This window comes from Moschus berezovskii, chromosome 22 (genome assembly GCF_049115385.1).
Source record: "Moschus berezovskii isolate FMDL1 chromosome 22, NW_MosBer_1.0, whole genome shotgun sequence".
NCBI lineage: Eukaryota > Metazoa > Chordata > Mammalia > Artiodactyla > Moschidae > Moschus > Moschus berezovskii.
In genome coordinates, this window is record NC_142481.1 from 38,217,002 (window position 1) to 38,231,741 (window position 14,740).

At 39.0% G+C, this 14,740-nt stretch overlaps 1 protein-coding gene across 1 annotated transcript in view; it reads right to left on the reverse strand.

The window, feature by feature from the left end:
- Positions 1-14,740, reverse strand: part of RSPRY1 (ring finger and SPRY domain containing 1) — a 37,806-nt gene that overhangs the window by 6,957 nt on the left and 16,109 nt on the right. Inside the window, exons 4-13 of the mRNA XM_055412694.2 lie at positions 14,125-14,237; positions 12,887-13,013; positions 12,193-12,251; positions 9,998-10,064; positions 9,340-9,471; positions 8,356-8,471; positions 7,290-7,433; positions 2,784-2,895; positions 1,173-1,275; positions 658-810 (exon numbers count right to left, since the gene is read on the reverse strand). Of these exons, the coding sequence (XP_055268669.1) occupies positions 658-810; positions 1,173-1,275; positions 2,784-2,895; positions 7,290-7,433; positions 8,356-8,471; positions 9,340-9,471; positions 9,998-10,064; positions 12,193-12,251; positions 12,887-13,013; positions 14,125-14,237 (1,126 nt within the window). The remainder of the gene's footprint in view (positions 1-657; positions 811-1,172; positions 1,276-2,783; positions 2,896-7,289; positions 7,434-8,355; positions 8,472-9,339; positions 9,472-9,997; positions 10,065-12,192; positions 12,252-12,886; positions 13,014-14,124; positions 14,238-14,740) is intronic.

Below are 14,740 nucleotides of genomic sequence, written 5' to 3' on the forward strand. Positions count from 1 at the left end.
GGGCACCAAGATCTTAGGGTACTGAGAGAGTACACAGAAACCGCCCATAAAAGATGACTTTCTGACAGTTGGTGCCTATTGCCATCTGACTTTTGGAAAGTTTAATTCTGTAGGGGTGGTTAACTAAATGCTGAAGCAGTTTTAACTAAGGTCAGCCTCCAGGGGAACTCTTAGACGGATCAGTTGGAACTTTCAGGGTGTAGGTGAGAAGATAGACCTGTTTAAGGGCCGCATCCAAGAAAGACAGGCTACATAACAAAGTGATGGGGTATGGCAGATAAGACAGGTGTTACTTCACACTTTCACCAGGAGGAATTTAAAGTTCAGAATCCCTGTCAGGTGCTAAGACAAGATGAATAGGGGCTCTCAGAATGAATCTCAGATCTCTGAGCTGGGAAATAAATGGCCCTTTGGTTCTTGGGATATTACGGAGGCTCTGTTGCAGCAGGCAGGGCTGTCATCACTCTATGACATTTTCTGGTTCATCTGGAAACTGCTGAGCCACTCTCAAGCCTTGGGACACTGAGTCCAAGGTGAAGTACAGCCCAGAAGGGCTTGTTACAGACCTGTTTTTTAAGCCAGAACTGGAGCTAGGATTACAATGTTACGTTATAGACACCCTTAAGGGCGCACAGGCCAACACTGCTGATTCCTTACCTTGGCAAAATGATTTTCTCTTCAGCTGTGAGGAAGGCGTAGTCATTAAAAGTGCTAAATTTCAAAGACGGTGGATATTTGAATGGTTTTGCTCCAAAATTGAACTCACATTGTTGATATGACATGAAACTAGCTGCAGCAAAAAATCCAGATCTGCAGATAAAAATGAGTAGAGATCAAGAGAATTCATAAAGACAAAGTGAAGGTCATACTCAAAGTGGTCTTTAGAAATAAGTTGGAATAAGAGATAAGTCAGAATAAGTCGTACCCCAGCAGAAAGAAGGGTGGCATTCTGTTTACTAACCTAGATGGGACTATAAACCAGAGAATATCCTGCTCTTATCTTCCTATATCAAACTGTGGGACAGTTCCAGGTATGATCAAATGAGTCCCCAATTACCTGAAGTACAGTGATTTCTCACACAACTGACTATATAAATGGACAGTCTTTTTTTCCTAGAGAAAAGGACATTCTACACATCTAATTGAATTTTTGACTGAAAGAAGATACTTACACAGTAGATGAAAAGACTTGCTTCTCAGGAGGCAGCTGGTTACCATTTAAAAAGAAGATCATTTGCTTTTCATTCAAGTCTAACAGAAATCCTACCGTGTCTCCTAAAGGATGAAGTGGAACACTGTTAGGACGGGAAGATTCTGCTGCCTCAAGGGTTTTAATATCATTGTATTCAGTCTGTTTTTGTAGCCCTATACTCAACATATTCATCCTGCTTCTTCTGCAACTGTTCTGACCCCTTTACATCAATGTTTGGAGAGGAAAATGCTGCCAATTAATCTATGAAAAGTCATCAATTATAAGATGCATCCCAATTTCAAAGTTGTGAAACGTGGGGGCAATGTGCATTTTTGGACCAGTAAAACATGGTAAGATCAAAATCATGAACTTTGCTTCTCTGGTGAGATTTAAAATTCTGAGAGGGAATTCCCTGGTGGTCCAGTGGTTAGAACTCTGTATTTCCAGTGCCAAAGGCAAGGGTTCAATCACTAGTTAGACAACTAAGATCCCTCCTACAAGACTGCGTGGCCAAAAAAGAAAAAAAATTTTTCCAGAGGTTCCATCTGATACCATATGACTCTATGTCTTCAGAACAAGGTGGGGCACACCAGGAGGCCCCCTGAGAATACCACCCTTGGTGCTGTGGTGTAAGGCAGAAAAGCCCTGTTTCATTGTATTCAGTTGGGGGTAAAAAGACTTATCTTAAATCCCTTGGTCTAAGTGTTGGACAAATCAGCTGTGTGGTTCTAACTATGCTGGTTTGAATTTTTCATTAATAAATGTTTTCATGGGTATAAGGCCTTGGATACAGCAAACCAGATGGAATATGGACTGAAGGGGGCAAAAAAGATGAGGCTGTTGATAAGATGTATTCTTGCTAAAATCCTTGCGCTTTGACTGAGAGTCCTGGTAGCCTCTACCCCTGCAGTGTCCCGAGCCTGATGTCTGGAGAGCTGAGGCTGGGCAGATGTTTTTGAGGCCAAGAGTGCTCAAGTCAGCCTGAAAAGTTGCATCTAGAAGGGCCCAGAATGTGTGCACTGAATAGTGCCAATGCTCTGAAGAAAATCTCATTTTATTGGCATTACAATTTCAGTGTCCTTAATATCTCCACAGCTGCTCTAAGACATATACCCAGAGAGGAAAGTGGAATTCATATTAATCTGAAGAATCATATGAATCTTAATTCATATAAATTAATCTTAATTAATAATTTCCCCACTAAATTAAGAATTTTATAGTCTGAAATGTTTTGCTGAAGGAAAGGCTCCATCAGAGGTATCAGGAGAGTACTGTTCACACCCATGGTAGGGGATACAAATGTTAATATCCCTTCCCATACTTAATCTTTTCCATCAAAACATTTTTTCTAAATTAATTAATTAATTAATTTTAATTGGAGGCTAATTACTTTACAATATTGTAGTGGTTTCTGCCATACATTGGACATAAATCAGTCATGGGTGTACATGTGTTCCCCATCCTGAACCTCCCTCCCCATCCCATCCCTCAGAGTCATCCAAAACATTTTAAAGCCTAACATAATGAATGCCTTGTCAGAACCAGACATCTTAACCTAGTTGATAAATTCATGATGGAGAGGAATGAGTACCTTCTTTCCAGCAGGGGTGTAGGTGTGGCTTACTTCTGGCGTTGTACCAAATCAGCTGCCGGCAGCCATCATATGCACAGGAGTATTCATCGTCCCCGATGCCATAGCCTTCCTGGAGGGAGATAGGGCCCAGAGATTAGTGGGGCTCTGCCTGCTGTGTTCTGGGAAAAGTAAGTGTGTCTTTTATAACCATTAAGCTGGTGGCTGGAACGCTAAGCTTTCTAGATGAAGGGAGGGAGCCTATTACGGTTCTTAGAAGGTACCAAAATTTTGACATGGAGTCAGAAGAGAGTATGACCTCACCAACAAATATTTCCTAAGTTTCACATCTGTTAGTTTATTTAATTCTCACAAACCGCCTTGAGGCTGGGAGTATTGTGTTCCATTTTAAGAAGAAATAAAGTCGCAGAGAGCTCAACCAACTTGTCCAAGAACACGTTACTAGAAAAGTCAAGTTTGGACCTTGGGATTTTCTGATTCCAAGGCTGGTGTGGGCAAATACCTTTTTTGCCTGTAGTACACTTCAAAACACCCCCTTGCTCAGAGATGTTAAACCTGGGTACAACAGAAAGGCTATTGTGGGTAATTAGCAAACAGGTATCTGAACATTATATAGGTTCTTGGCAACTTCTTTGATTACTTATTGCCTTTTAATTGTTTAATAATTACTTTATTGTTAACATAAAAGGGTGGGTGAGATCTTAAGAAGTTATTTTGAGCAGTTATAAGAAAAAAAATAGAACAAATAGAGGAAACATGCAGACCAGAAAACTGCTATCTTTAAGGCTCAATGGTAAAAGGTTCTAGTGGAGAAGGCCACTGAAAATGTTGGCCAGATCCAAGTAAGACTTCAGATCCTGAGGATGGTCTGCTTATTCTGTGTGATAATGCAATCAGAAGACAGACTGGAACAAGGGCTCCAACACATTGCTTGACTGCTTGGACCACAAAATACTGAATTCGGATGTTTGTTCTCCAAAGTGAGAATTAGTTGATCCAAATGCACTGTTCAGACTACTCAAAGGTTAAATGAACCTGTGTAAATTCTCAGCAGACTATTCACCAGTCTATTATTAACAGAAAGAACACCTTGCTATCCCTTTTAAAGCCCGAACAAGTAAAAAAAAAAAAAATCCGTAATGATAAACAAGATAACTATTCTGTAGGTGACCTGAACAAGACCTACCCTTTAGCTTCTCAGATTAATGATCTGTCTCCAAGCCTAACACCTGATCATCTTTTCAACAGCAAAGCCCAATCAGAAAGAGTTAAAATAAGAGGCACCATGAATAGACTTCAAATTTTCAGAAACTGGGTGTGTCCTGCTGCTGCTGTTGCTAAGTCACTTTAGTCGTGTCCGACTCTGTTTGACCCCATAGATGGCAGCCCACCAGGCTCCCCCGTCCCTGGGATTCTCCAAGCAAGAACACTGGAGTGGGTTGCCATTTCCTTCTCCAATGTGTGAAAGTGAAAAGTGAAAGTGAAGTCGCTCGGTCATGTCCGACCCTTAGCGACCCCACGGACTGCAGCCTACCAGGCTCCTCCATCCATGGGATTTTCTAGGCAAGAGTACTGGAGTGGCTTGCCATTGCCTTCTCCAAGGTGTGTCCTAGGAAAGACTAATTCCACAAAGCCACACCGTGTCTGTACAGGCAAAAAGATTCAGAATCACCAGAACAATGTCCATAGGAAGCAAAGTTTTAAGTATAGTAACAATATGAAAATGTTGTATTTGGGGAAAGATGTATCAGACTTCATCAATTTCTAACCAACCAGTACTTAAGTCAGGGAAAAATGTTTTATTTTTTAAGGAAAGAAATTAAGTAATCTGGAGGGATAAGAAAATAGTATTCTAAGTTTCTTGAGAAACCAAAGTTTTTGCAACTATATGGCAGAAATTAGTTTCATCCACGAGATAAAATGATCCAGCTTTAGCCATTAAAAAGAAAATCTGCAACCTTCAGTCTCATACACACTACTCTCAGACCTGCAGTGTGCTGCCATATTAGGAAATACACAATTTACAAAGCTTTCTCCCAAGAGAAGTCCATATTTCTTCTAGTCTTGGGACAAATTTTTACTTCCAAATGAGACAACTAGCTAATTCTCTGAGATTATCCCCATTTTCAAATGCAAAGAACACAATTATTGAAGAATAGGAAGAGGAATGAATTCAAGTCCTAGTTTCTTTTTGTCCCATTCTTAGTCTCAGCTTTCTCGCCTGTGAAATGGAAATTATAACAGTAAAAACTGTTGTGGAATCAGATGATAGGCTTTAAAATGAAGTGCTCTGGAAATTAAGATTTTTTTAAGTCCTAAAGAAATCATCTTAAGGACATCATCTGGAGCAGACTGTCTGTGTAATTGATACTGCTTTCTTTAAATCAGTGCCCAGGTTGGGCACGAGAAGACTAACTGGCATTGTTCTCCAGACCCACTTATTTTTGACTATGTGGTGCCACAAAAAAAAGCCTCATTCTTCCAGGTTTTAATTAAGGCCTAGTCAACTAGAAGGCCCTACAAAGGGAAGGTTCCCAACAAAAGCAATGGCAGTTTGGGGTCCACTTTTCCATCCTGGACAAAAATCCAGACCTGCCCTTTCCATGGGCCCTCTTCCTCTAATTTGTCTCTTTCCAGTGAGCAGTTTAGTAAAATGCCATGAACAATTCCAGGATGCTATACAGCCTTGCTGAAAGGGCGCCTTAGAAACTATCCTTATGGCAGGCAAAGTTTAGTTTGACTTTGTTGGATCACTTTAAAACCCATCTTAAGACCTTACATATGGGATGGAGGCTATATTATTTATTTATTTTTAATTGGAGGCTAAGAGGCTATCACTGCGGATGCTGATTGCAGCCATGAAATTAAAAGACGCTTACTCCTTGGAAGGAAAGTTATGACCAACCTAGATATTAAAAAGCAGAGACATTACTTTGCCAACAAAGGTCTGTCTAGTCAAGGCTATGTTTTTCCAGTGGTCATGTATGGATGTGAGAGTTGGACTGTGAAGAAAGCTGATTGCTGAAGGATTGATGCTTTTGAACTGTGGTGCTGGAGAAGACTCTTGAGAGTCCCTTGGACTGCAAGGAGATCCAACCAGTCCATTCTAGAGGAGATCAATCCTGGGTGTTCATTGGAAGGACTGATGCTAAAGATGAAACTGCAATACTTTGGCCACCTCATGCGACGAGTTGACTCACTGGAAAAGACTCTGATGCTGGGAAGGATTGGGGGCGGGAGGAGAAGGGGACGACAGAGAATGAGATGGCTGGATGGCATCACCGACTTGATGGACATGAGTTTGAGTGAACTCCGGGAGTTGGTGATGGACAGGGAGACCTGGCGTGCTGTGATTCATGGGGTCGCAAAGAGTCGGACACGACTGAGTGACTGAACTGAACTGAAGAGGCTATTATTTATTTTTCTTTATTTATTGTTTTTGGCTGTGCTGGGTCTTTGTTGCTGAGCAAGGGCTTTCTCTAGCTGCGGTGAGCAGGCTTCTCATTGTGGTGGCTTCTCTTGTTGCAGAGCATGGGCTCTAGGGCACGCGGGATTCAGTAGTTGTAGGATGTGGGTTCAGTTGCGGTTCTTGGGCTCTAAGAGCACAGGCTCAATAGTTGTGGCACTCAGGCTTAGCTGCCCCATGGCATGTAGAATCCTCTGGGACCAGGGATCAAATCCATGTCCCCTGCACTGGCAGGTGTATTCTTAACCACTGGATCACCAGGGTAGTCCAGATTAAGAGGTCATTATTTAGATTAATGACAAAAATAAGGGTATTTTCCCAGCTCAAAGGGTAAAAATTATATGGCTACAAAATGTTCCTGATCAAAACTGGATTAATTCCAAACAGCTTATACTATGACTATGAGAAGAAAGCTAATTGAGTTAGACATTAGAAGGGTATAAAGTGGCAAGAAATGAACATCTGAAGGAAAGGGAAGAATCCTAACCTCTCGCACTCAAGTAGAAGTGGCCCAACTCTGTTTCCTCTAGTGGATTTAATCTCCCCTTATATCTGATAGCTTTCTGTAACAAAAGATAAATACTAAATATTGAAAACAAATATGTCTACTAATTACAAGATAAAGGTAAAGTGAGAGGAGTCAAACCAACATTTAGGATCTCATGAAAGGAACAGAATTCCTAAAAAGTTCCTAAAGCTTATATGCAAGGTAAAAACCATCACTGGTAACAATATAAAAACTGAGCCAAAGATGTGGCTGGGGCCGTAGCAGAGCCAAAAAAAGAAAAAGAATGCATGTAACCTTTGGGTGGAAAATTAACATGAACTTAAAACTTGAGGGGGAAAAAAATAGGTGAGGTTCACTTGTGTTTTCCTATTTCTGAATCAGTTTATAAACCTGATGTTGCAGATCTGGCACCATGTTGTTCAGCACAAAGAATGATTATTGGGTAAACCTACCTGAAAAATGAGTATGCACCACTCATTTGCCAAAATCACCCGCTGCTGCCTGCATCTGCCCAGGTCTCCACAGTACTCACGTGGTTGAGGAACTTGCTGTCCCGTGTGGCCCAGCCGATCTGCATGACGCCAGAGGTGACCACGGTAACTTCATAGTACCACACTCCAGCATCCACACAAAAGGTGCAACGCACACTTTCAAAAGAAGAGGCATCGCAGCGAGCCTGGCAAAATCAAAGGGCATGGCAGCCCACCATCAATGCCTGAAGACCACCAGAGATAACAGACTTCTCAGAAGGTGGAATCTATCCTTTCTCATTACAGCTCCTGCTGGACTATTGTCTCCTTCTCTGTGCATCCTCAGTGACAAAAAATACAAAACTGAAGGAAGGATGCTATTTTACAGTTTGTTTCCACGGAGTTCCAGATTGAAAGGACTGGAAGACCTCCAACGAAGAATTAGTGAAGGCTACTGGCTTCATTTTTAATTACTTACAGAGTTTTGCTCTCATAGTAGAATCTTTTACAAATGCATAAACACTGCCTTAACCTGTACTTGTTAGGGAGGGAGATGAGGGAAAGGATATTGAAGGGTATAAGATGGAGTACCTAAAAATAAGCTAAAGCAGAAAACTACATAAAGCATTTGGTAAGATGTAAGATCAAAGGGCTGTCTGCACCCATTCTTCAAACAGTTCTTTAATCTTGACATGTCTAGTGCCTAAAGCGGCTGTATATAAGCGGCTCTTTCATTAACCTTCACCCCTCAAATCAGCAACATTTCCAACATGCAGGGAGAAGGTAAAGTGCTGTATAACTGGTTATACATAGATTAAAAAAGAAAGGGCCTCTTTTAGAAATACTATTTTTTTTACCTTTAATTGCATAAAATAGAAGACATTAAAGTCAGACATTTAAATAAGTCAATAAACATTATAGCACTCACTGTATGTATAGGACCATGTGAGATAGGAAAGAGTATATAATACCTCAAGATACTCTCTCCTACCACTGCTACCTCTAACCACTCTCTGACTATGTAGTAAACTTCCATCTATTTTGCAAAGATTGCTTTCGTTCAGAATCAGGGCATGAAAATGAAAACAAGATTTTCTCCCTAGAATGGTCCATCTATGGAAACTTTACCTCTAAGCCATGAGGCGAGATCTTCAGGTACTCGCTGACATCGTTGCTATTCAGCATGGCCTTAATGCTATTCAAGTCCACTTTCTCATAGGTCAGCTGCCTACCCTCTTTTAAAACTGCAAAAGAAGAAGTGGGCACATTTCTAAGACAGGCTATTGTGGAAAAACTGTTGTCATCGCTGGCTGCCACTCTTGTTAGTAAGTGGAGGTGCTCAAAAATGGCAGAATCGGTAGACATAACCTTAGCTTTGGGGCTGCATGGCCGTATGAAGATTAATTAAGCAAATGCTAGTAAAGGTAGCATAGGTAGGTTTATATTTCTGTTCCTTATAGTCATTCTTTTGCATGCAGCAAAATCCAATTGGTACTTTTTCAGAATTATTCTTTAACTGGCACTACACAGGCTATGCACTGAGCAATTCCCCATAATGTTGTGGTAGGAGCAGGGGGGTTGTGCTAACTATGGGGCAGGGGAAGTGAGGACAGTGCAGTAGTCTAGTTTTAGTTCCTGCAGCCCTTGGAAGAGAAAAAGAATAGCTTGGAGCAACTCTCGAGGTATAGATACAATTTGAGTTTTGAAGAGCAATGCTGGGATAGGGAGAAGAGTGAAGAGAGGGAATTCCAAGTGAGAGGAACAGGCCCAGAGATAGGAATGACTGGGAACTGCTTGTAAAACAGTGAAAAGAGTCTGTGTTGGGAAGAGTTGGATTACACAATAGCATCTGATTGGTGGTCTGAATGCAGCAGGAAACAGGAGATCAATAACAATGTCTGAATAGGAGAGCACTGCAGTTAGAAGCATTCCTTCCATCTAATTGTCTGAAGAGTTCCTAGGATTCGTTACCGCTAGAATATACCCAACCTACCAGCAGAGGACTTTATATGGAAAAACTCACACTGTCACAAATGAAGACCAGTGATCCTATTTCAGAAGTGGATTTGGAAATGAAAACAGGCATTTTAATACAGGACAACTCCTACTTACAGAGATTGTCTAAACTCCACTGGGCACAGAAACCAACTTGACGTTTGAGATAATCAGGATCATCAGTCCAGGACTCTAATGTGACAAGCCGGTCACTAATACTGGATTCAGAAATAGTCAATTTATTTTCACCTGTTTGAGAAGACACAAACCTTTAATTAACCATGGAAGGGCAGGAGGATTTGCTGGACAGACTGATGGAGGGAAGGAGTACAGAGAGACAATTAGGAGAATTTGTAAACTATACTAATGACAAAGCCCAAGAGTTCCATTTTCTAGAAGGTAGCAATATAATCACTAAATTTTCTATCTATTAAAAGTGGCTAATCACAGTCACCAATTTTGATTCTTTAGGTGAGAAAACTGTTGCCTTTGTCACCATATTATAGACCTTGAAATGTTTGTCTAGACAAAGCAGAATGTATGCATGTTATTTATTTAGCTGCACGACTTGCAGAAGCTTAGTTCCCCAACCAGGATTGAACCTAAGGCCACGGCATTGAAAGCCTAGAATCCTAACCACCAGGCCACCAGGAACTCCCCAGAATGTGGGCATGTCTGATGGGGTTCAGAGGCGTCAGCTCATCCAGTAACTAAGAAAAATTAACATTTTTAACAAGCAATATAGATCATTAGTGCAAGAAGTCACTATACCTACTTGTCTGTGCAAACTTTTCCAGTGCGATAAGTGCAAAAAGCATGACTGTGGGGTGGGACTGTAATTTCTGAAAGACAACAAAAGATAAATACATACATACATACATACATATATATATATCATTGCCCTTCTGGGGTGACAATTTCCTCTTCTTACCGATTGTGTACTAGACTTTTGTTTTGGAGCAGTCATAAAAATTTTACTCATTCAAGTCCTTGATTATCCACTTGCTACTATTGTTAGTAACTGACAATGATAGTCTCCTAAAATCTTATTTTCTTGTTAATTTATAGATATGGAAATGTCAAAAGTATCTTGTTAAATGCACTATTTTACTTAGTAACATTTATATTTGTTAAATGAAAACTTTGTTAAATGGTATCATGCTGATTCTTACATTCATTTAAGAAAGCCAAACAGAAGCTTAGAAGTGTAGCTAAAAATGGCTTTTTTATTCAGAACCCTAAAAGGAATCATTCATCACTACCAGGTTCCAAAATTATAAATAATGAAATTAACAACTCATGGCTTCATTTTCAATCTGTTCTCGGAACCATTCATCACCACCAAGTTCCAAAATTATAAATAATGAAATTAACAACTCATGGCTTCATTTTCAATCTGTTCTCTGAAAAGAAGTCTACAAATGCTGATTGTAGGTGGGCAGGAGCAACAAGTGAGCTCTTTCAGTTACAAGCTCTTTCAGCAACAAGTGAGCTCTTTCAGTTACACTTAAGTTCACATCACATGTGTTCACATTTGAAGAAAGGTCTATCTGCTTAACATCACATCTGCTCCCAGCCAACCCTCCCCACAGTTATGTTAGGAGCCTGTAAAAGAGTTCCAGAATATCACCTGGTTTCCATTCATTCTTCTGGTGCCCAACTGGGTTCTGCAAAGCTCTTTCCTGTTACAAAGCCTGTTTAGCACTCTACTTCTTGCCATAACCATCCTCAATCCCTCTGTCTGGCTTTTCAGACCCTGAGCCCTCCCTACCTGGCTACTCAGTCTATATCCTCCTGTCTCTGAATACTGTCTTCTGATCAGACAATTCTCTGTAATATGCTGGGAACACAGCCACTTCTGGCTCTGGGCTTCTGCCAGTGATTTGCCTTTAGCCAAGAATCCCATTTTTAAAAAAACTTTATTTAAAAAAATTTTTGGCTGCATCATGTGGCATGCAGGATCTTAGTTCCCTGACCAGGGATCAAACCTGTGCCCTCTGCATTGAGAGAGCATGGTTAACACTGAACTGCCAGGGAAGTCCCGAAGCCCATTTTTCTCCTGTGTGCATAATCAAATTCTCATCCTATGCTGTGACCCAGGTGAAGCTTCACCTTTATCAGGAAGTCTAGCTCCCACAATTCCCAGTCCCCATCACCCATACCTCCCACCTCTCAGTCACTTCTCAGAACTCCTGGCACTTGGTCTGAAGGAAGCAGTTCTGCCCTTGATCATATCCACCCATAAAGTAGAGGCTAATTATCTTGAGTGAGTAGTTTCGTTCCCGAACTAACCAGGAAACTTCTTGAGGGTGAAGGACTGTTAGACTACTTCTGTATTTCTACAGTGCTTACTTAGCATAGTGTTAAATGCTTTAAGTACATATTATCTAGGTACTGAAAATATTTTTCAGATTTTGAAAAAGGCCAATGAATAGCAGACCTGCAAAAAATAACTTTTAAAAAATACAGACCAGACAAATCTAGTCCAGCAGTGAGAGAGATCTGACATCACAGCCTTGGCAAACCACAAGCTTCACAGACCATACACCAAATAACAACAATAGTTTAAAGAGCAGCAGGGAGCAGGGAGGGATGGAGAAACAGAGAGATTTATATGCGCTGGGAAACTGACCTCACAGTTTCCTGGCTTGGAATGCTGTGTAATTTTGTTTCTACCGTGGAGGTTCCTACTACCATTTGGCAGTCTCTACTGATGCATCCAAAAAAGCCAATCATAGCACCTATCTTATGACTAAATTTAAAACCAGACCGACTCAGCTGTTTTTGCTTGCAATAAATTCCTATCCTGCCCTTATTTTTTTTTTTTTTACATAGGAGGGAATAGACAAACACTCAGGAAACACCTGCAAATAAAATTAATAGCTGATTCCATTCTCTGTGCCATTTGCTAAGCTGGCAATTTTAGAAAAATGCACAATTCTAAATGACTAAGAATAACGCCTCACTTACCAGACACTGTAGCAAATATTCCAGTATTCCTGGGCTAAGTAAACCAATACTTGCAGGACCTAGACAAATACAACAAACACTGGATATAATTAAATGTGTCATATTATTTGAATTGCTAACTAAGACCAACAAAATCATAGCTTTTATCTAGCTAAAATTTATAAACTGTGTATACATGTATATATCAGATTCAATATCATATGAGCTTAGCCTTTTCTGTTATTTTAATTTTTAAAGCAAATAAGGAAAACTTTTTTTTAATCTTGGTATATGTTTTATTCTCAAAATTGATGATTCTAAAATTTATAAACAAATGCAAATGGCTACATATATAACCAAGACAAATTTGGAAAAAAGAAAGCAAAGTTGAAGAATTCATGTTACTACTTATCTTCACCTTGGAGTATGTATAATTATGGCTGATTTTTGTTGCTGTATGACAGAAACCAACAAAACAATGTAAAAATTAAAAAAAGAAAGAGCCTGCACTCAATAAAGTGCAATTAAAAAAGAAACTCATCAGTAGAGGTCCATTATCAGAAGAGATTTTGGGGAGAGACATTTTTACCAAAAAAAGAAAGAAAGAAAGAAAAATATTTCTTGAATTAATAGGAAAACTCTTTGTTTTAAATTTCCATCTTCCCCTTAATGTCAAACAACTTAAGATTTTCCTTGGGGGAGCTTCCAGAGTTACCTGCTAGTTTCTCTGCCAAGCAGCCTAGGACTGCAGATGTGTTCCTGTGTTTGGCAGGATGACCTGAGTCCTGGCAAGCTACTTCTCCATTTAGGTTGAGAATTTCAGTCAATTTTTGGAGTGCATCCTAAAAACAAAAACATACAAGTGGATCTGATAAACATATGACTTAGGTTTTTTTATCCCCAAGGTAATTCTTTGACACAAAAGTAATAACCAGGTGTTAAATTAACTCAGAATTACCATGCAAACATGATACAGTATACCCAAAGGATACCATTATTGATGGGAAATATTATTTGATCAATCTGAAAGTTTTATTACATGAATTTCTAGATAACATTTCACTCAAAATGTACCAGTTGTATCAAATATATGCTATGTACTCTGGGTCATTAAACATACTAAATCCACCCAAATGCCAATATGATTCATTAACGATAGGGCCTAGTGATATTCAAGTGAAAAGTTCCTTAAAAAATATTTTTTTTAATCAATAAAGAACAAATATCACCAGAATTTTTAAAGCAAATTATAATAGAAACCTCCTATAAAACTAGGCAAAGGTCAATTCATCAGTGACAAGATCAAAGACTTTCCCTTTGTCCATGTTTTTCCATGTTAGGCCTAAATGTGTGGGGCTTAGACAAATGAAAGATGCCAGAATCCAAAATATTTAAGAAAGGATTTCATAGACTTTATGGAATAACGCAATGAAAATTTGATACTTTTGTTCTAAGTTGGAATAATCAAAGTTATGCCAATATACCAATATTAAGACTCAAAAGTGCTTTTGGTATAATAGTTTTTTTCTCTTAATAGAAAATATTTAAAGAAAGTTTTGTCATGAGGAAATTGTTTAGAGAGAGAATCAGCTTAGCAATTGAACATTCCCATCTAATTTCAAAGAATGCCATTATAGATACCTGGGTTGGACCCATACACTCTTACAGAAAAACCCAAATGAACTTTTTGGCCAACCCAATATAAACGCTCCCATTTTTGACATTTTAAAAATTTTAAACTAAAGTTTTTGAGTAAGCTACTTATAGATAGAGGATGTAACAATTCATAGGTAATAAAAAACAAGTTTATACAATGAAATTAATATTAAATAAAACAGATTCAAAATACTATATATAAAGAGGAAACGCATTATACCAAATGTTCTTTGTGGTATCATTCATCCTGTGTTTAAGCACAGATGTCAGTTTCATAAAAGATAATTATTAACTTACTTTAGTGGGCAATGGACATTCATCTAGTAATAATGTTATAACAGCTGGTCCCAGTGGATCTTCCAATGGAATAACTCTAATTAAAGACTGGACAACGTCTAACCATCCTTCATCTAAGAGCAAATCAAGAAGATTATATGATAAAGTTGCTATAAGATGACTTCACATTAAAATAGAACCACTCTTGGAGAATAGAAACATCCTATAGCTTTTAAGCAGCTAGTATTTGGCATGGACATGGTCATCAATTGCTGGTCATCATGGTAGAAACAAAAATCCTAATTTACAGGAGTCTGGTGATTTAGGGGTATCTTTATTTGAAGAAAATTCAAGCTATGTTTCTGGGTTCTCAAATTATGACTGAAAGTTTCCAGCCTTTATTTATGACACAGGAGTTAATTGAGAAAATTAAGTATCTGAAACAGTTGGCTCTATCTTCTGAATGACATTTAGAAAATTGAGGAACAAAAAATTATCTTCCTCATTCTAGAAGAGTTATAGTCAAAGATCTGTCAATGCCAAAATAATTTTAATAATTCCAGTGAGATAAAACCATTACTGAAAGATGCAGTATATACTCAGAATACAATACAGTGCTTTTAATTATTGCCCTTGT